The sequence below is a fragment of the Falco biarmicus genome, chromosome 1 (assembly GCF_023638135.1).
Source record: "Falco biarmicus isolate bFalBia1 chromosome 1, bFalBia1.pri, whole genome shotgun sequence".
Lineage (NCBI taxonomy): Eukaryota > Metazoa > Chordata > Aves > Falconiformes > Falconidae > Falco > Falco biarmicus.
Window position 1 is genome coordinate 76,602,723 of NC_079288.1, and position 20,383 is coordinate 76,623,105.

At 39.4% G+C, this 20,383-nt stretch overlaps 1 protein-coding gene across 5 annotated transcripts in view; it reads left to right on the top strand.

Annotated features, from left to right (window-relative positions):
* TBC1D14 (TBC1 domain family member 14) overlaps positions 1-20,383 on the top strand; it is a 70,657-nt gene that overhangs the window by 46,171 nt on the left and 4,103 nt on the right. For all 5 annotated transcript variants that reach the window (XM_056338017.1, XM_056338009.1, XM_056338024.1 and 2 more), the window contains 7 exons: positions 711-817; positions 1,721-1,801; positions 3,224-3,318; positions 4,356-4,427; positions 5,800-5,928; positions 9,464-9,573; positions 17,684-17,942. In XM_056338017.1, the coding sequence (XP_056193992.1) occupies positions 711-817; positions 1,721-1,801; positions 3,224-3,318; positions 4,356-4,427; positions 5,800-5,928; positions 9,464-9,573; positions 17,684-17,942 (853 nt within the window). The remainder of the gene's footprint in view (positions 1-710; positions 818-1,720; positions 1,802-3,223; positions 3,319-4,355; positions 4,428-5,799; positions 5,929-9,463; positions 9,574-17,683; positions 17,943-20,383) is intronic.

The following is a 20,383-nucleotide window of genomic DNA, read 5'->3' on the forward strand; positions in this document are numbered from 1 at the left end:
AGTGTGTTCACTATTTTATGTTTTAGTTCAGATTCGGCTTTTAGATAACTTTTAGACAACTGGATTGTTGTGGGTTTTGTCACTACCACAAACTTCCATTGGTGTTTAGGTGGTGTTCTCTTCCTCCTTCTGGGCTCTCAGATTGCTGAACATCAGCTGCGGCCATTTCAAAGCCTGTGTTCTTTTAAAATGTCTTTCATGCTTCCACCTAAAAGTTATTTCTTGTTACATCTTCATGCTTTTTCTGGAGGATTAGAGCTGTAAAGCTAGGTGGGGAAACTGCATGTGTCATTCACACAACAGGGTGATAACAGAGGGGAGAGGGTAGACTTACGTTAACCTGGTTTTGTATTTTATCTTTGTGGAGATCTCCAGCCTTTAGCATAGGCAGTGGCATAGATAGAGATTTTCTTTTCATTTGTTTATGTCTGTCCTCTACAATTTTTACTGGTCAAGTGTGGTTGCAGTGTACAGACGCTGTGATGGCAGTGCTTCTATCAAAACAAGCCATTAACTTGAAAGGAAGTAAGCTTTCCTTTACAGTTCAAAGCAAAATAGCGCTAAAGAACGGGTACGTGCAAATTATGTTTGACTTCTTGGCCTGTTGATAATCATTTGGTTTGGATCCATTCAGCAGTGATAGGAGGACATACTTGCAATTCAGCTGGCAGTGAAATATTTCTTAGAATAGTCTGTTTTACCTTAAACAGGTGTTGTTCCCGTAAAGTTCGAGAGCTGTGGTGGCAGGGCATTCCACCAAGTGTGAGAGGCAGAGTCTGGAGCCTGGCAATTGGCAACGAGTTAAATATCACCCACGGTGAGACTGGATTTTTGTCTTTATTGTCTTACAAAAAGAAATAATTAGGGGACAGTCTTGTATATATTATGGTATATTAGAACCTGAGGTACGGATGTAAGGAGATACTATCCAGTTACACTTTTTTGATGGTACTTTTTGTGTTTTGTTCAAAAAATACAGTGCCTTTTAATCTTGTAGCTGCTCTAGAACTGCTGCTCTGAATTGTTTCTGATTATTGTCACTGTGTCTTGCTTTGATGTTAGATGGAAATGGTCAGAGTTAGTGACTCTTTGAAACTTAAAATTGTTAATTTTGTAATGCCTGTGAGTATGCATGTAGTGTGCTTTCTTTGATTTAGAGCAAGATGTTAGGTTTGTGAAAGATTAAAAGACCTCTGGGAAAATTTGTAATTTTGTTCATGTGTGTGTTTGTGAAAACAGAAATAGTGTGCTACTTCAGAGTACAGAAAAATGCAGCTCTGAAAGACTAACATGTTTTTAATTCCAATTAATGGAATTGTGGTAGACAGCCTGTATTCCTGCTGTATTGTGCTGCTTTTCTGTGCTTAGATGGCTTACCTTGGGTGTAGTTCTTACACGGAATTTGCTAGACTTATCCCAGTTATGCATCCAGACTATAATTTTGAACATCAGTGCTCTGTAAGAAAAGTAAATGCTTGAACATGAAATGCAACTTGTGCTTAGGTTGTCTTTCCTTTCCACTTAGTATTAAGTTACAGGTCAGTGGCACAAGTCTTTCAGAATCATAACCTACTGAGAAATTCCAACTACTGTGTCAGCGTTACTGTTAACTTGTAATGACTAGGGCAGCACTGCTCGTGTGGTAGGTAGGTAGTACCCAACAGTGGACATAAGCATATACAAATAGTGGACTTGGTTTTCTCCGTTCTTCTTTTTCCAGAACTGTATGATATTTGCTTGGCTCGTGCCAAAGAGAAATGGCGATCACTTAGCACAGGAGGTACTGAAGTAGAATATGAAGGTATGCTTTTTGTGACTGATTTAGCCTGTGTTACAGAATAAGAGATTTTGTAAAATTGTTCCTTAAAATCAAATCACAGATTTTTAAACAAAAAAACCCAGCTATAAAGATGTGTCTGGTAGTAAAAAGAAAACATTGTGGAAGCAAGAAACAGTTGTATTCTTTTTTCTCAGTGAAACTCTGGTCTCTTATAAAACACGCTTGTTCATTTTTCTTCATACACTATCTCTACGTGCAGTTCTTATTTGATGCAAATTTGTAGGCAAACTAGGAAAGTTTGGGGATTACAGTTTGAATTGCAACACTAATACTTTGCTGCATCTGTAGTTTTGGAATTGAAACTCAAATTATAGCAGAAAATTGCATTTTAGTCGCTTATTGTAGCTTTGAGCCCATCTCTTGGGTGTGTTTCAGAGACTAGCAATTTATTTTTGCAGACGAAGTGGTTTGAGTTTTACTAATTGATTGGGAGAGTTGTCTGTTTCTGAGAGTGTTTAAAACTACATGCAGATGTTTGAAATTGCCTTTGGTAAGTAATTACGCTGAGCAGGAAGAGGAGAACATAGATACCGGCAGTTATCAACAGAAAAATATTTCTGATTGGAAATCCCCTACTTTGTTCTCTTAAGATGGTCCGCATCTTAAGTAAGACGGTATCTAGTACATTTCCAGCTTCCTCTTGCACTTTATTATCTGGAGTATAGATGCTCATGTGACTGGTGTAAGCATTGGCAGTGACAACTCTTGGTTTTCGATTGCTCAATAAGCAGCAGTAGGTAATTCCCAACTAGACTTACCAGAACAGACAAAATACAAATAAAACTTTTTGATATCAGAAAGAAAACTAATGGTTTAGAAATCTACTTTGTATGAGATTATTTCAGTTATGGAGAGTGTGTTGCAGTGTCCATGATCTTAAACAACATTACATATAAAGAGGCAATAAACATGATTTTGGAAGGAGAGCTGACAGTAGTAAAGATAGGTGGGATCCACCACATGCTGCTGCTTCAGGACTTCTCTCCCACTGCAACCTTTCCAGAGGCAGCTACTTTAGGAGCCTCTGGGAAGGCTTGTTGAGGATGAGGGGTCACAGGTTAACAGGCTTGTGTCTGTCTAATGATTTGTCAGCAGATACCAGTAAAGTCCCTGGCCTGCCTTGCCCTGCGTCTTTCCCTGCATTGCTTCAAAACGTATTGAGGGCAACGGGCACTGTAGGGTTGCCTTGGGTCAGAACATACTTGCTTCTTAGCCTTGTTGCTGAATTCAGGAAATTGTCCTGTCTATACCTTTATTCCCTAGTATTCACATTGAAATAAATGAACTGTGTGAAAGCCAACACTTCCGGGGAGCGGGAAAAAAGGGAAAAAACAGAGTGTACACTGTTCCATGTAATAAATGCAGTAACTTTGGCTTTTGTAGACGCTGGATTTTCTGCAGCTGACAGAGAAGCAAGCTTGGAGTTAATAAAACTGGATATCTCAAGAACGTTTCCTAATCTCTGTATATTCCAGCAAGTAAGCAATGTTAAACTTTTGTCTTGACTTCTCAGAGAAATTAAGTTTTACATAATCTTGCCTTTCCCTTCACTAAAATAGCCCATTGAGTTCAAATCTGAAGGAGTAGGCATCTTGAGAGTAAAAAGTTCCTAAAGATTTTGGAAGACTATAGACAGTCTAGGAAAGAGTAACCTTAAGGTATTATACATTTGGAAGAGGCAAAAAAAAAAATCTGTTGCCTAATCATCATGATTCATCTCGCCCAGTTCATGCTGCTTTGTCTGAAGTGATGCAGGTATTTCCAAGTCAGTGCATCAACACTGCCGGGTTGCAAATCCGTGGTAACTGAGAGAGCACAGCTCGTGCCAGGTCTGGTGGCCTTTTTTTGGTTTGATGCAAGACCAATTTAACTTGTATGTCTTTGTTGAGCTTTAACAACTTACTTTAATCAGATATCTTGACTTCCCATACACAAATTTCAGCAGCCCTGTAAAAAGTTTAGCTTGTGATAAATCAGTGGTTTTGGGTGGAAAACTTTTTCCTTTGGAAATTCTCAGTCAGTCACAGTACTCAGTGTAGGATACGGCAGCTGTTAATAGTCAACAATGTGAAATTCTTGAGAGAGCATGTCATTCTTGATCTGCTCTCTGTGTCTTATGGCATATTGTCGTTCTGACTGTTTTCTTCATGGTTGAATTCTGTCTCTAGTCTAATAGACAAGTCGTTCTCATTAAGTGTTCTGCTTCCTTGGCACTATTGTCAAAGTGCTGCTAAGCTGTAAGGAATCTCTTGGGCTTGCATTCCTCTTCTTTAAGGATTTAATATGTAATCTATGTATTGGATGAACTGTATGCATTTGTAGTAAATGTGGTGTGGAGGGCTGTTTCATGATTTTAAAGCCAAAATTATTTTGAAAGACTTGGGGCTGTTCAAAGCTGCATAGGGAAAGAATGTGTCCTTCGTCAGAAGTAATAGATACTGTGTGTAGCACTGAAGGGCTTTTAATATTTGTTGTATATACTCTGATGTGTTGTCTTGTTTTTGTTTAATTACAGGGTGGTCCTTACCATGACACGTTGCACAGTATTTTAGGAGCCTATACTTGTTACAGACCTGATGTAGGCTATGTAAGTGAAGAATTTTTTTTTTTCAGGGGTGGGGAGGGAGAACTAGGGGAAAGGAGGATTGTGTTAATCAGTCCCTTGTAGATCAGTATTAAATGATTCTGTGAAAACTTGTGGGGTTTCTGTGTCCTTTCTTTTATTCCAGTACAGGCTTGGGAAGTGTACGTAATGGTTCTGTTGCTAGATTTAAGCGTTTTAACAGGTTAAGTAATTGCAAAACTCAAAAGTATGTACTCCGGAAAATGAAGTCAGAAGAGAAGATGTAGTTAGATTGGTTCTTTGAAGTATGTACTGTTCTTAATGGCAGTCTTACTAAGAGTCTTCTGTTGAGTATCTTACTCTTCTTGATAATGCATTTCTGTGCCTTTAGCATTGTGAGATTCTGGGACAGTCTTTAAAGCAATGCTCATTGAGGCTACGTGAGCTTCCTCAAAGTTTTTGAAGTAGCGATTATGAGAGGACTAAGTGGATTTCAGATACTTGGTTTAGTCTTTTTTTTCTAAGAGCAGGGATATATATATAGGAGCTTATTCTTTATTTGGGAGAAGTTGTTTTAGAGAAGGTAAATGTAGAAAGATAATGTTCCTATTCTGTGAGAAGCTTGCAATGCTTGGCAAAAACTGCTGAACATGACTGCTGGGAAACTAGAAAAAGGGCAGATCAGGTGGTGTGCTTCATTTGGCATGGAACCTCTTGTATTGGGAGGGAGCTTATTCCTCAGGTTTGCAGGAAGGACAGCCACACCTTGGTCCCTGTGACTCTACAATGGCAGCCCTATATCCTCTTGAGTGAGCGAGCTTTGTCGAGCTTCAGCATTGATTCCATAGCATACTTTGTAGAAAAATGCAACAACATCATGAGTTTATGGTAAATGAAACACAAGCTTAATCTTAAAATGGTACTGCTTCTCAAATGAGTCATTGCAGTTGTCTGTAACTGCTGGTAATTGATTGAAAAAGGAAAGAACAGGCCTAGACTTTCTAGTGTCGTAGTGCAGCTTTCCACAGGTAAGGGTATATATATGACCCATCCCTAGGAGAAGAAGGTTTACTTAGATTAATTCTTTTTTTTTTTTTTTTTTTTTTTTAAGAATAAGCTGTTTCTTTATTCTGCATATTCAAAAGTGCTGTCATCCTAGCCTTAGGAGTTTTACTTAGAGTCTTGAAAGGAGGCAGCATGGGATTTGTTAGCTTCCACACTCTGAACGTGTAATACCAAAGTCACACGGGTTTAAAAACTCATGTGTTTCTGAACGTTCTGCAAAATTCAGCAGCTCAGCAAGTGCGTTGAACAGTAGTGATTATGAGGAAAAATGAGGCAGTATTCTTGGAAAAATGCAGTTATTGCTGAATGGTAATGCTTCTCCGTTCCTCAGGTGCAGGGCATGTCATTCATAGCAGCAGTGTTGATCTTGAACTTGGATACTGCAGATGCCTTCATTGCTTTTTCTAACCTGTTAAATAAACCCTGTCAGATGGCGTTTTTCCGTGTGGACCATGGCCTTGTAAGTATGCAAGAAAACTGTAATTTGACATGTAGATATGTGTAAGGAAGGTTTAAAAAAAAAGTAAAAATGAGCTCTGTAGCTTGGAAAATAAATCAGAATTTATTTTAAAGCAACACACTTAATAAACAAATACCCCCCACACATATATACACGCATCTCCCTTAAAACACAAACCAAACCAAAAGCCACCCACTAACCTTTCTGAACAGGCAGGTGAATGAAATTATTCAGCTGCTATTTTATGCTTAGAGAATAGTTATGAGAATACTATCATAGGTGTTTTTCAAATTGAGCCCCGTAGTTGAAAGGTGAAAACACCTCAGTATTAGAAGTGTCTTGAAGGTGCTTTTTATCCCAAATGAAGAGTGCTAAAAATAAACTGTTGCAGGGGAAACCAGGCTCCTCATATCTTATTGTAGCAGCTGTGTTTGAAAAAAGGAGCCTGGGGTAATCAGATGAGCAGACCCCTCTAATTTTCAGTGGGAGGTGGTTGCCTAATTCTTTCTGGAATCTCTAAAATTCCTTATTAGCATGTACATTGGGCTATTTGTATACCATGGCAAAATAAGAGACATCTCCTGAAATGTGTTTTTAATTTACTTTAAAATTATTTTTTTGTAAAATATATGGCATTCTGTATTTCTTTATAACTTATTTACCATTTAACACTATGGAAGTAGGATCTGCTTCTCAGGAGTTCAGATGGAAGAAATAAAGCAAGGGAATGGATGACATCAACAACAATCACTTCTTAAACAGTAGGACACTAGGGATTCTATTTCCTGCTGGAAAAGCAGTATGTAATTCCCTGTTGCAGCCCCTGAATCTCCTCAGTTGTAAATGGCCATGAGAAGACGCACCACAGTGCAGGCAACATTGCTAGAGACGTATCAGTCATCTCCATTACTGTACTTGGAAAAGATGACAAGAGCCCATCTTCTTGGCTCTTGTGGGACCCCTCCTGGAGTACTGCACTCAGCTCTACATACTCAGCCCCAACATAAGAAGGACATGGACCTGTTGGAGTGAGTCCAGAGGAGGGCCACAAAGATGATCAGAGGGCTGGAGCACCTCTCCTATGAAGACAGGCTGAGAGAGTTGGGGCTGTTCAGCCTGGAGAAGAAAAGCCTCTGGGGAGCCCTTACAGCAGCCTGCCAGTGCCTAAAGGTGGCCTACCAGAAAGCTGGAGAGGGACTGTTTACAAGGGCATGTAAAGGGGTAATGGCTTTAAGCTGAAAGAGGGTAGATTTAGATTAGATAATAGGAAGAAATTCTTTCCTGTGGGGCTGGCGAGACACTGGCACAGGTTGCCTGGAGCAGCTGTGGATGCCCCATCCCCGGAGGTGTTCAAGGCCAGGCTGGATGGGGCTTGGAGCAACCTGGTCTAGTGGAAGGTGTCCCTGCCCATGGCAGGGGGGTTGGAACTGGGTGATCTTGAAGGTCCCTTCCAATCCAAACCGTTCTGTGATTCATTGTGCAAATAGGGTTCATGTGAAGATGATTTTGGAGTTCAATTTGCTAGAACCAGATAGGGGTATTTTTTTAGCTGAAACAATGGGCGTTTTGGTGTGCTCTTGAATAGTACTGTTTATTTCTACTAGCCTAGCTAAATAGAGGCTACATGGTAAATGAATGCTTACAGAAGAGTAGAAACAGTGATACATGATATAATATTAGCATACTGTGAAATTAAAAAGCCATGATTAACACCACAGGGAAAAATTTGTACCTAATAATTCAAGCAGAGTAGTGACACAGGAAGCCAAAATTGTCTCACTTGGCTTAATATACTGATCTGCTGTCTACCCTCATCTTTTTCTGTCAGTTTTACTGCTTAAAAACCAAATACTGATTTGTCTTAACATATAATTAAAAAAATAAACCCAGTTTAAGTTAGTTGTGGAGATTATAGTAATTTATACTGATTTATCTTGACTTTTTTTGTTGGTTACAGTTTTATTAAACTAGAGGGGTTTTTTTTAATTACTACTAAGTAAATGTCTTGCTGAATGTTGATTAGATCAAGATAAATACCTTAACAGTTACTGCTTTTCTCATAGAGCTGCCTGCATTACTATCAATAGATGTGATTGTAGCTGTTATGTGTAAGGTTCCTTCTCTGAAGTACTTTTGAAACACTTCAGTAAACACTCTTACTGTGGTGCTAGCATGCAAACAGGTAATTTTTGAAGTAAGACTGTTGCATTACTTGCTGCCTTCTGCCTCCTTGCAGATCTTCTATGATGCTTAGATTTCATGCACTTAAAAATCCATATTGGGAAGCTGTTTCACTTGCACAATTCTCTAGGGTTCCTAGATTTCAGATGTCGTGTTTGCCATGAAGCTGTTTCTCAGTAACTGGCAGTTCAGAGATTCTACATTACTTTGTAAGGTTATTTCTGTAGCATGCACCCATCTCTGGCTTCTAAGCCTTACACTCTTAGCTCACTACCAGGCTCCATTTTTTATTTGCCGCTGTTAATGAAGGTAGTCTACCATCTGTAACTTCATTCAGATGAAACAGGAAAAATTTCTGTAAGGATATTAAAATAACTGGGAAACCAATCTGCCATCCTTTAAAAGGATTTCAGACAAAAGGCTCCTCTTTTCCCTTTACTGTCATGATGTTATGGGGAGAAGCATGCTGATACAACTCATACTTTGAAGAAATCAGAGCCATTCTTTATGGCTTTCATTGGGATACTGTAGTTAAAATTACTGAATCAGTCAAGGACTTTGCTTAACTTTACTCCCTATAGTATCAAGAGGACAGGCTAGGGGGGAGCTAAAAAGCCTTTTGTTTTTACCTTCTAGTTGGATTGGAAGATTTTCTTTTTCCATGCCCTCTGTTACGAAATTTGACGTAAATATTCAAATTTTAAAATAACATGTTAGTCATCATGTGAAAAGCAGTACAGCTCAGGGGTTACCGTATCATATGGAAATTACAATCTGTTTCTCTTGCGTAGGTGCTTTGTCCTGATCTTTGGCTTTTCTGTGCAAACTTCATCTTTCCCTCTTTGTAATAAAATGCTTATTATTTCATGTTAAAATTTATGGTATAAAAGAAGCTTTGGTATTAGAATGTGACTTAGAACTGGAGCCAACTGGAATCTTCGTTCTTGCTGTGGACTATTAAATTATTTTTTTGTTTTCCGTTTTATAATCCATTGGGGTTTTACTTAGTATGATATTAAATTACTGCCACGAGCATAAAGCACCATTCTGTTATCATAATTACTTTGCGAAATCAGCAAATAACTTCTCTGCTGCTGGTATGTCTCTTTCCAAAGGAAGCTGGCAAAGACCCAAAACAATAATTACATTGTTTAGTATGAGAACGGTATATAGAGTGTATCTTAAACTCTTTGTGCTTGCAGATTCTTTCATGTAAATGTTTAGCTCTTCATGATAACGTGTAATCCATATGATCCTGTTTGTGAAGAGTATTAATCCAACAGATGATAATACATTTGAGCCTATTAATAATACAGCTAACTTGTTTTTTTTTCTCCCCATTATATTTTCCCAGATGTTGACTTACTTTGCTGCGTTTGAGGTATTCTTTGAAGAAAATCTGCCAAAGTTATTTGCTCACTTCAAAAAAAATAACTTGACTCCAGATATCTATCTCATTGATTGGTAAGACATTGAAAGTATAATTACTAATGTGCATACTAGTGTATAGCTCCATGTCAGTATTCATGACAGAAGCTGGAGTGCTCTGGTTTAGTGTTCTGTTAAGATAAAGGCTTTATCTTTCGTTCAGTACTTCAGTTGTCAATCCAAATAGCTCCCACATACTTCTGTGATGTCTAACATTTGCCTAACTTTTATTATTGTACTTGTGTTGGGTTTTGAAGCTTATTTTGAAATACAGCTGTATAGCAGTGTTTATCCATATTTAGTGCATATTTGGAATCATCTTCTGAGAAAATATTTTTCTACTGATGGGCAGGTGTGTCCCGGGGGTGTATATACAGAAAGTATTGCTAGTCATACATTTGAAATGTGTAGTTTGTCGCACCTGCACAGAACAGGAAGAGAGTAGTTAAAATGTTTGTCATACAATAAAAAGCTAAAAGCTACAGAAAAAAACACCTCGGCTTTTGGCAGGATGAACTGTTGGGCAGTATCTCACTCATGTTAGGTGGTCCCAGATCCTGTTCAGAGGATCCCAGTACAAGTTGTTTAAAAACTGATCTTGACACAGTCCGATGGAATAGCTAGAGGGCATTAGCATGTTTTTAATTACTAGACCTATTCCACTTAGCAGACAGACAATTACAGTCTTCATATTAGGTGAAACTGCCTTCGTTCTTAGTTCTAGTATAATTAGAACCTTTTTCCCTAGAGACAAAAAAAGACAAGGATCTTCTTTGTACTTCTGCCAAATTTCGCTGTGATATAAGGCACTCCAAATTGAGTGTTGCATTTGTGCCTGTCAGGCTTTGGTTCGGGGCAGCTAAAATGTCTCTTCTCTGTAAGCAAGACTTCGTTGTCACTTCTGGGACGATACAAAATCTTGTTTGTGAAAAATTGTTTTGCCCTTAAATTGTTGGCAACTTCTCCTGTTCCTAGGTATCTGACTAAATACCTTTACTAAAAGACTAAAATCCCAGTAGTAACAGCATTCAGTTTGTGCCCATTGGCTTTTGTTCTTTCACTGCATGCAGCTGAGAAGAGGCTGGCTCTGTCTTCTTTATCCCTCCCCGCCCCATCAAGTATTTTTACATGTGCAGGTCTGAGCCGCCTCTTCTCCCAGCTCAACAGTACCAGCTTTCCCAGCCTCTCCCTGGGTATCAGGTGCTCCAAGCCTTTAATTATATTCATGGCAAGCTGGACTTGCTCCAGTATATCTACGTCTCTCTTGTACTGGGAAGCCCAGAGCTGGCTCGCCAGTGCTGGGTAGATGGATGACCTGCCTTGGCCTGCTGGCAGTGACGTTCCTAATGCAGCGCAGGAGTTTGTGGATGTTCATTGCTGCGAAGGCACAGTGGTGGCTTACATTCAAGTTGTTGTCCACCAGGACCTCCATTTCCTTTTCTGCAAAGCTGCTTTGCAACCTGTTGGTTTCTCACATGTACTGGTGCCTGGGCTTACTTCCTACCTAGATGCAGGACTTGGCATTTCCCTTTGATGAACTTCGAGATTCATGTCAGCTCATTTCTCCGGTGTCTCAAGGTCCCTATGGAGTGGTGTATCAGCCGCTCCTCCCAGTTTTGTATCACCTGCTAACTTGCTGACAGTACAGTCTTGACCCATCATCTAGATCCTTAATGAAGACATTTGAAAATATTGGTTGAGTATCAAACCCTGGAGTAATCTGCCAGTGGATTGGCTTGAAGCTGTATTTCATGCCACTAATGACAACCTTCTGAGCTTGGCAGTTCCAGCCAGTTTTCACTCCCTCACTGTCCATTTATCTAGTCCAAACTTTGTCAGTTCATCAACAAGGATTTCATGGGATACAGTATTGAAAACCGTGCTAACATCAAGATGAAACACATTCATTGCTCTCCCCTCATCCACCAAGCCAGTCATCTAGAAGTTGGTCTGACTTTTTGTCTTTGCTTTAGTTCCTTGATTTTCATGTGCCTCTTGTGCAGAGGGTAGTGTAACATGGGCTTTGTTTGACTTGGCTTTTACACTGGGGTTAAATTTTAATGCAACATGAGTAGGGAAATGAAGGGCTATGTGGTGATAGGTGCATTTCTCCTGACATTTGATGGGAGAAATACCATTGGAAGGGGTTTTATGACTGAAGGCTGCGAATACTAAACTGAACTGAATTTATGCACAGAGCAGGAAGATGCTAGAAAAAATACTGGAACGGGATAGAAGGAAAGGAATAGAGCAGGGGCTGGTATGTTCAATGATAAGAGGAAAGGCGTTGAAATTATATTGCCTCAGAAAGTGTGAAAAGTACGTGTGTGAAGGAAGCAATTCAATAAAAGGGATATCAGAATAGGAAGACTGTAAACATGCTGGAGAATTGCTAGATAGACAACATTAAAATAATCAGGTTATCTTTTTAATAGATTACTAGTTTAATATGATGTTATCATAAATAAGGTGATTTTCTTTATGTAGGAGTGACTAAACCCGAGTGTCTTCCTGGTGCAGGCATGTTAGTATCACTCTGTTGTCTAACTTTGAACTTTACATTGTAAAGAAGAAACCTTGAGGAGCACCACCAGAAACTGGACATCTAGAAGTAACCTATTCTGACTAACTGTTGAAGGTTTACGTTCCCCTCAGCAATTGTGCTTCGATAGACTAGTCTTTATTGTATTTTCATGAGTGAACATTCCTGTGATCAGTTGTTCTCTTTACCCCAACCTGGCGGGGGGAATGACTGACTTCTGAACAAAGAACTGAGGTGCTGAAGTCTGTGGGTGTGGGCCACGTCAGGCTCCCCTTTGATTGCTTCTGTGGGTGTTGTTAAGAGCACTTGAAAGAAACTTCTGTCAGGAGTGTGAATTGGTGCTTTTTGTGTTGTGGATGGTGCTTCTCAAGGTCTTTGTACCAATGGACTGACAACCCTTAGCATTTCTTGCTGACTAACTGCATCCATATAAAGCTGTTTATTTTAATCCCAGGGACAATTTACTGTGTTCCTCCCCATCCCTAGAGAGCCACAACAGTATGGTCTTGCACGGGAATGTAGGCTAGTTGTGGTAGTCCTGCCCAACCCTATATTAAACTTTGTTCAACCTTGTCTTGAGCTGGACAGCTTGTCCCACTCTGTCTTTAATTTTGTTAGACAGTGGACTTGGTATTTAACTGTGTAAGATTTAGTTATAATATTTAAATATGTACGTGTGTATGTGCATGTGTTTGTAAGTATATGCATACATACGTGTGTGTGCATGCGTGCTTTCTACTTGAAAATACTTTGACCCTGTAGGAAGCAGATTTAGATGATTATTTTTTTTTTTAAATGATCAGTGGCAACTTAGCAAATTGGACTTTGTATGTGCTGTTCATTGATTGCTTCCAGGAAATAATATAGAAAAGATGTAAGGAAAAAAGTCAGGTGGGTCTGTGATCTCACAAGTGAGTAACTATTAAAGTTAAGGACTTTGGAAACGTTGTTTATGAGGTTGCCTTTGGCTTATGGCTGATGGTGAGTTTGCTGTAGTACAGATACTGCTCCATTAAAAACAGAACTGTTTCCAGAAAGGTGAGAATGAGGTTTCAGTGTGTTTGAAGTCAGGGAGGAATATGGTACGGCGTTGCTCTAAATAGACTGACCTTCTGGTTGTCGGTAGAAATCTCTATGAAACAGCCTTGCTCCAACAGCATTACTTTCATTTAAATGCGCATTTGTTCTGAGCTCCAAAGGGATGCCTGCTGCTATTGTGGTGGCTGGCATGGTTACTGTGCAGGCATGTGTGCAGTAAATCTCAGTTGGTGGCACCCTGGGAGGGCTCCAGTAGCCAGTGCTGCACAGCCCAGTTGCTGGGAAACCCTCCTGCTCCTGCTGCAGTTACATGAAATCAACTCTCCTTTGTCCTGCTTCTGGTAACCCGTGCAGCAGGGAATGGCAGTAAAATTGGTATGCTTAGATCATTTTTGAAGGAATACGTTCCAAGAAAAAAGAAATGCTGTGCGTATAGATGGGCCCAGCTATGCAGCTGATGCAGTGCTGCTTGGAGGGGGCTAGTAGAACACTCAGGGAGGGGAGCCCCTCTGCCAGTTCAGTTCTACCACTGCCTTCTGCCATGGGAATGCGCCAAGGATTTAAGAATTTAATTAAAAGATACAAAGGCATGATTATCAGTGGATACCTGCCAGAAGTAAGGCATCTCTTTTTAAAGGACCCATGTGCTTCAAGCACAAGCTCCAACTGCTAAATCTCATGGAAAGAATTCAAAAGCTAGATAGGTTTTTACTTATTTTGAAGAGTATAAAGGGAATTAAGTGTGAGAGCGCTGTAGAGAGCAACATACAGTCAGGTTCACAAAGAATAGAGGGGAAATAGTGGGTCTGAACAGCCCAGTTTTGGCCTCTTGGTGCTGTCAGCTGATGTACCACAGGCTCTTGTGAGCAGAGCAGAATGTGAATTTGCAAAGGACACATGCTGTCTATTTATGGCCTGCTGCTGCTATACAAACATCTCTTTATCCCCACTCAGAAAAATGATTTTGACAGTAATTATAGCCAAGGGCTTTGTTTGTACTGATGGATTGATCAGTGGTTCTTCAGCATTATGTTGACTCTGATTGTACTCCATAAATACTAACTTTCTGTTGACACCGTTTGTTTGTTGTGATAAAGGTCCAAGACACTTTGTGGGGATGTTTGTGGTGGGCACTTCCAATGAAGCATTTATAAGCTTGCTGTCTTTTACATTACAAAAAACATAGTCCATGTCATGCCAGTAGCTCTCCACTCCCCTAAAAAATGAAGCTTAAGATGATGCTTTAAAATGCATGCTTCCTTGTCGAAGCAAAAATGGGCTGTAATTCTGTCCAGAGATTTCTGGTGGCATCCTGGTTTTTTCAGAAGTTGTTACTGAGCTTTGGAAGATCCGTCTTCAGCCCAATTTACAGTGTTCGTGTCCTTACGTCGCTGTAGGTTAGGGTGGAATAGAGTGAAATACTGCACTGCTGTGTAGTACTCCTAGGTGAGAGAGCGGGGCTTTTTGGGTGTTGTGGCTGGTTGGAAATTGTTCAGAAACTCGCACAGGATTTGTATTATATTGACATATCTTACCATGCAGTCAGATTTGCTGAGTGCTGTCACAGTCAGTATTGTATAGGACATAATATTTTAAGTTTTTCTTTTCTTAAGAAAGAATAGAGTAAACACTTCCACTTTTTTTTTCTAGCTGTAAAGACTTTAAAATTTTAAAAATGTATATAATAAACTGTTACCGACAAGTTCTTTTTGGCAACTCTAAAGGTGCTAATGAGAACAAGAGATGCTGCTGTACAATAAAGTAATGGATGAACACTTAGAAAGATGCAGTCTTTGTCTCAAAGCAGATGTAGTTGAAATTGATACAAAATATAACAACAAAAAATTAGTACCAGGGTGAAGGAGGAAGATCCATGAATAAGTTTAAAAGGTGAATTAGTTCATCAGTTTCCACAACTGAACTCAGAAGTTGCAGAAATATTTTTGTGCTGTTACAGACATGGGAAAAGAATGTGTTGTGCAAGAATATGGAAGATCTGATTTGCATCAGTGTTGTGAGTTGTCAGTCCATAATCTGGCATACCTGTCTTTATCGCTGTTGCTAATGATATCTTATGAAGACTTTTTAATTAAAAAAGAAAGAGGAGGAAAAAAAAAAGAAGGAACAGAGGAAAAAAAAAAAACACAGAGCTTATGATTATCATGGTAACACAGTACTTAACTTTCTTGTTAATGTTATGGTCATATGCTTTTCCTGTGAGAAGCAAACCAGCCAGGATGTCATGCATTTACCTCTTAAGTACACTTACATCATGAGCAGGGCTGGGAGGAGCAGGAGCATCTGGTGCTTGGGGTGCGGTGGTTTGGGTTTTTTTTCCCTCTTCCAAACAGATAGCAGCCAGTAGCCTGCATTTTGCTCTGACACTGAACATCTCTGTGTTAGTCAGCTGTGTTGTGTGCAGCTGGGACTTCTAGTGGGTTGGAAGAGAGCTGTGGACAGAAAATCATTCTGTAGATCATGCGCAAGTGGTGTGCTAGAGCTGCTGGGAGCTGCTGCTGTAACTGTTCAAGTCTAGCAGCTGCTTTATTACTATAATAAATTTCAGCTGGGTTTACATCAGACCAGTAGCTCAGATGTCTAATAAAAAAATGGCTTTCAGTAGAAAATGTTTGAAGGAAGCAGATGCTGTATCCGTTCTTAGCAATAATGATTCCTACTCTTGTTTCATTGCTTATTCAAGGGGACTCAGTCTGTGGTTTAGGGCTTGATGCATTTAATTCCATGCTGGTATTAATGAAAGTTAATTGCCTTGTGAATTTCCTGCAAATTGCATTTCCAAATTACAAAGAGCTCAATGTCAAATACCTGATTTGATTGTGACAGCTTTTTTGGTGCAAGTAAATTCTCCTACAAAAGGTAGTGTTCTAATAAACAGTTCTGACTGTTTCTTCTGACAGTTCATTTTCTGCATAGCTGCAGATACAATACACGTGGGTTATTCAGGCTATATCTGAATCATGACAGAATAATAGCTTTTGTGAATAAAGGGAGATCAAAAAAATGGGCATTGTTACTTATCTTTAACCAGGATGAGTTTCTGGCTGAGTGTTTGCCTGCTGCTTGGTGACCAGGAAAGGACTCAGTTGAATTGCTTCCTATTGCACTGTTCTTTTTAAGTGGAAAAAGCTGTTGCTGTTTCCTGTGCGTGTGTGTGTAGACAAAAAGTTTCAATTCTGCTGTGTAGGTATTCTGTAGCAAGATATTTTTATATGGCATGTGGCTGTACAAAAATGTTCAAAGAGTATACAAAGTCTGCAATGTGTGATCAGCCAATAACCCAAAGAAGGGGCTTGTTACACTGTTCTTATGCATTCATGTATGAATGTAAAATTGCATATTTGAACAATACTGTTTTTTTTCATTGCAGACTCTACCTCTTACGTGCTTATTTTTATACTTTAGCTTTTTGGAGATCAGAATTTAAACAGTTTCCAATTGTTACAAAAACATTGCAATGAGATGTAAAAATAGAAAAAAGTGAAATCCTAAGGGTCCTAAACCTGCAATTTACCTGTCGCCTGAATTTGTGTAGATGTTTTAGTTTCTGTCTTGCTACTTGTAAAATGAATATATTTTCCTAAAGTGTGCTGATTCACAGAGAAGCCGGATATTTGATGATACGTCATTCAAATAATCTTATATAGAAAAAAGTAGATATTTCAGAAAACTTTTGATACTAGAATTTGCTGTGAAAAGACATTAATTCATATTCTATCCCTATATATGTGTGTGTGTGTGTGTATATATATGTTCCATTGTATTTTTTAATGTAAACCTGAATTTCCTACAAAAAGAATGGGAGGAGATAGGAGGGAGTCTTAAAGAACTGCTGTTCAGTTCAGCAACTTGGACAGAAATTTCGTGTTAAAGGATGTGGAAAGATTTCATTTAAATTTGAGGCTTTGCTGACATCTGCTGGAGAAATAATTATTTGCAGTTTTATGGAGATCTTTTATGCACTGCATATATGGAGAAATCTATAAATTATGAAGGAAAAAATCAATGTAACTCTTTTCCATTTTATACTGTGATGTGATTCCAGGAAACTTAATTCTCTTCACTTGCTGTTAGGTTGTTGTTAGTGGTAATGGAAACCCGTCTGCCTTGTAACAGTGTTGTATAGAGGAGGGAGGAAGGAGCATCTTTGTGTTCCTGGCAGCAAGGCTGTCAGCATTTTGGTGAAGGAAGAAATGTACTCTTGGCAGTTAATGAAAATACAGTTTTAGCAACTGGGAGGATGTTCGTGTTTCTGCTGTTACCTTTGTTACCTTTCTTACCTAATTGATGTTAGCAATCCAAGAAAATTGAACTTTGAGACTGAGATTCATAGCTAGACGCCTTAATGGCTCTACAGTTTTATATTGTTTCATGTATTGGTACGTGGCAACTAGCAGAATTAATTTTGAAATAAAAAATGAATATTGTTGTAAATCTTTGCGAAGCCTCAAACTTACTGATGATCGATCTGTGTACTTCTGTGAGTATCTAAGACATTTTTCTTGTCCAGTAACTCTGAAAATTTTACTTTTTTTTTTCTTTTTTCAGGATATTCACATTGTACAGCAAATCTTTGCCGCTAGACTTGGCATGTCGTGTCTGGGATGTGTTCTGCCGTGATGGAGAAGAATTCTTATTCCGTACAGCCCTGGGAATATTAAAACTTTTTGAAGATATTTTGACCAAAATGGACTTCATTCATATAGCCCAGTTTTTAACAAAGCTACCAGAGGACTTGCCTTCAGAAGAATTCTTCACATCTATTGCTGCCATTCAGATGCAAAGTAGAAACAAAAAGTGGGCTCAGGTAAAGAGGATGTTAATCTTTGGTAATAGATTATTGTACTGTACTTATAAAAATGGGGTTTGGCAACACCTTGAAGAACATTTGAGCAGAGCTAGTGTTTTACAGGTAGGTAGGACTATGTAGCTCACTCCATGCTTTTAGTATACGTTTGGGTGAGTGGATTCCCTGAGTTTACTCTCCACTGGAAAGGGAGAGCTCAGTCAACATTCAAAATTGAAATGTTGAGTGGATATGCGTGTTGATGAAGTAAAGTATCATACAGCTGTTTAAATTTATTAATTGCAAAGGCTGCTGGCAACATTACAACTCAGTATTTAAAAGCAGAAATTCACTGTTTGGGAGATGGCGACAATTTGTCAGGACACATTATCATGTGTCATCAAGTCATCGTCTTAATATGAGGATCTATTTTGCCTAATTTTGGGCTTTACAGAAGTGACAGTAGCTCTGACTTCTTTATTGGAATTTAGCACTGAAGCCTTTCTCAGAAATTATCCCATTAATGTAATTTCAATTAAATTCCAGTTTAAACAAAAAAAGATGGAAGTGTGTCATCTGAATGTGGAAAATCATTAAGTGGCTGTAACAGCCATTCATGCCAGAGAGTTAAGTCAGATGTACTTCATAACATTTGGAGTGGAAACACCTTTTTTTCCTTTTTCTTTCTCCAAAGCAGTAATACAGCCTGCTTCATGAGTCATGCTGTAGTAGAGCTCTGCCCGGTTTATCGGCATTCTTTTCTGCAGTGGAACTGAAAGGTGATCTTAAATGTAGTGGTAGTGGCAATTTAGCTGCAAATGAGAGTTTATGGTTCTTTTCTGGAGTAATAGTCTTGCCTGTAGATACCAGGGACTACTAGTTTGCTATTTGAGATGAGAATTTCTAACCTTCACAGTAGGAGTAGATTGTAGTAGCCTTCTGAGCCTTTTCTTGTGTATAAGGGGGAACACGGCCTGTGCTGCCCAGCTCAGAGCAGCATGCTGCCTGCATTTCTTATATGATATGTCTTTCCTCACAGCTCGGTTTGGATTTGCCTTGTGGTCTTGGTCATAAGTTGCTAGTACAGACAGATCCAGCTTTGTTTCTACCTCAAGTGCATTTTTCAGCCAGTAATGTCTCTACAAGTGATCTCCCAGTCTTGTTCCTTGTTCAGATGGCTCACTGTCTTTGAACATGTTGTGTGTGGATGAGGATCACATGCCAAATAAATTCTCAGCCTACTGCTGTTTCCCTTGCAGGGAAGGGGGGGCAGGGGTCCCATTCTACCAAGTGCTCCAAGTTACGGCCTTTCTTAGCCAGTGGTTTTCAGTCTGTGACATATGTGAAGGTTTAGTGGTGATTATCACAGCAGGAGGACGACTTCAAAGTAACTTCCAAGCAGTCTTCCTCGGTCTCCTCATCAGCTTTTTTCTGGATGTGCTGGAATGTACCTGGTTGTTCTTTTTTTTTTTTTTGTGGCAAACTGAAGAAAAAATGTTGCTGGACCATGGTGCAAATAGATCTCTAACAGAGTTAGCATGCTGTAGGGTTGATGTTGGCTGACTTCTTGCCTGTCTTTGACTTCTGCACCAACTGACTTTCTTGACCAGGTAGTTCCATTGCTGAGTAAGTTTCCATGAGGGAAGCCTGTTCACTCTCTAGCCTGCTATCCTTTTCCAAGCCAGAAGCAGATGGTGGCTATGGGTTAGCTCACGTCATGCACTTGCTGGCACTGCTCGGTTGCTGAGGTACTGCTGTTGGAACTGACCTAGAAATGTTAACAAGACAAAGAGGTTATGGGATCTTGTTTTCTGTTACTAAGATGCTGCCTGTGACAGCTTCTTGCCTCTCTTCAGTCTTTAAAGTTCACCAGGAAGAGTTTGGACTCAGAAGTCTGAACTTCACTTTTCTAGAAGAGACTAGACTGTTTGCTTAGTGTTTCTGTAACCTATATGCTTCAAGTCTTAGCTCCATAAACTCTTCCAAATAACTCAGGAATCCGAGCTCTGTTAGTTGGCTTAAGGTCTATGGTTTTTTTGCTTTTCTGGATCAGCATTTTAGTGTCATTCTTGTGTTCCTTAAAAAGGGTAACTTTTTTCCACCAAGGACATTGTTAACTGTGGCACCTGAAATTCTCACAAGGCTGTTTGAGTAGCTGTTGATGTACCCTGAATCTCGATGAAGAGGACCTCACTGAAATCTTTCTCCAATTCTAGAAACTGCTGAACAGCCAGCCGGCTGTGTTTCTGTTCAGACCCGTGTTGAACTGTTTTGCTGCAACAGCTGTAGGTGCTTTTGCTTTGAAGTGTAGGTAGTGGTGTATGATTGCCCTGTGAGTGATTTAGCCCCGCCTCCTGTTAATTCTGACGGTGCAGAGGTTTCTTTGAAGTCAGTCAGAGGGAGAAAAGAGTGCCTCTTACTTGTAACTGCACTTCTTTGAGATGAACTGTGCATTCAGTTCC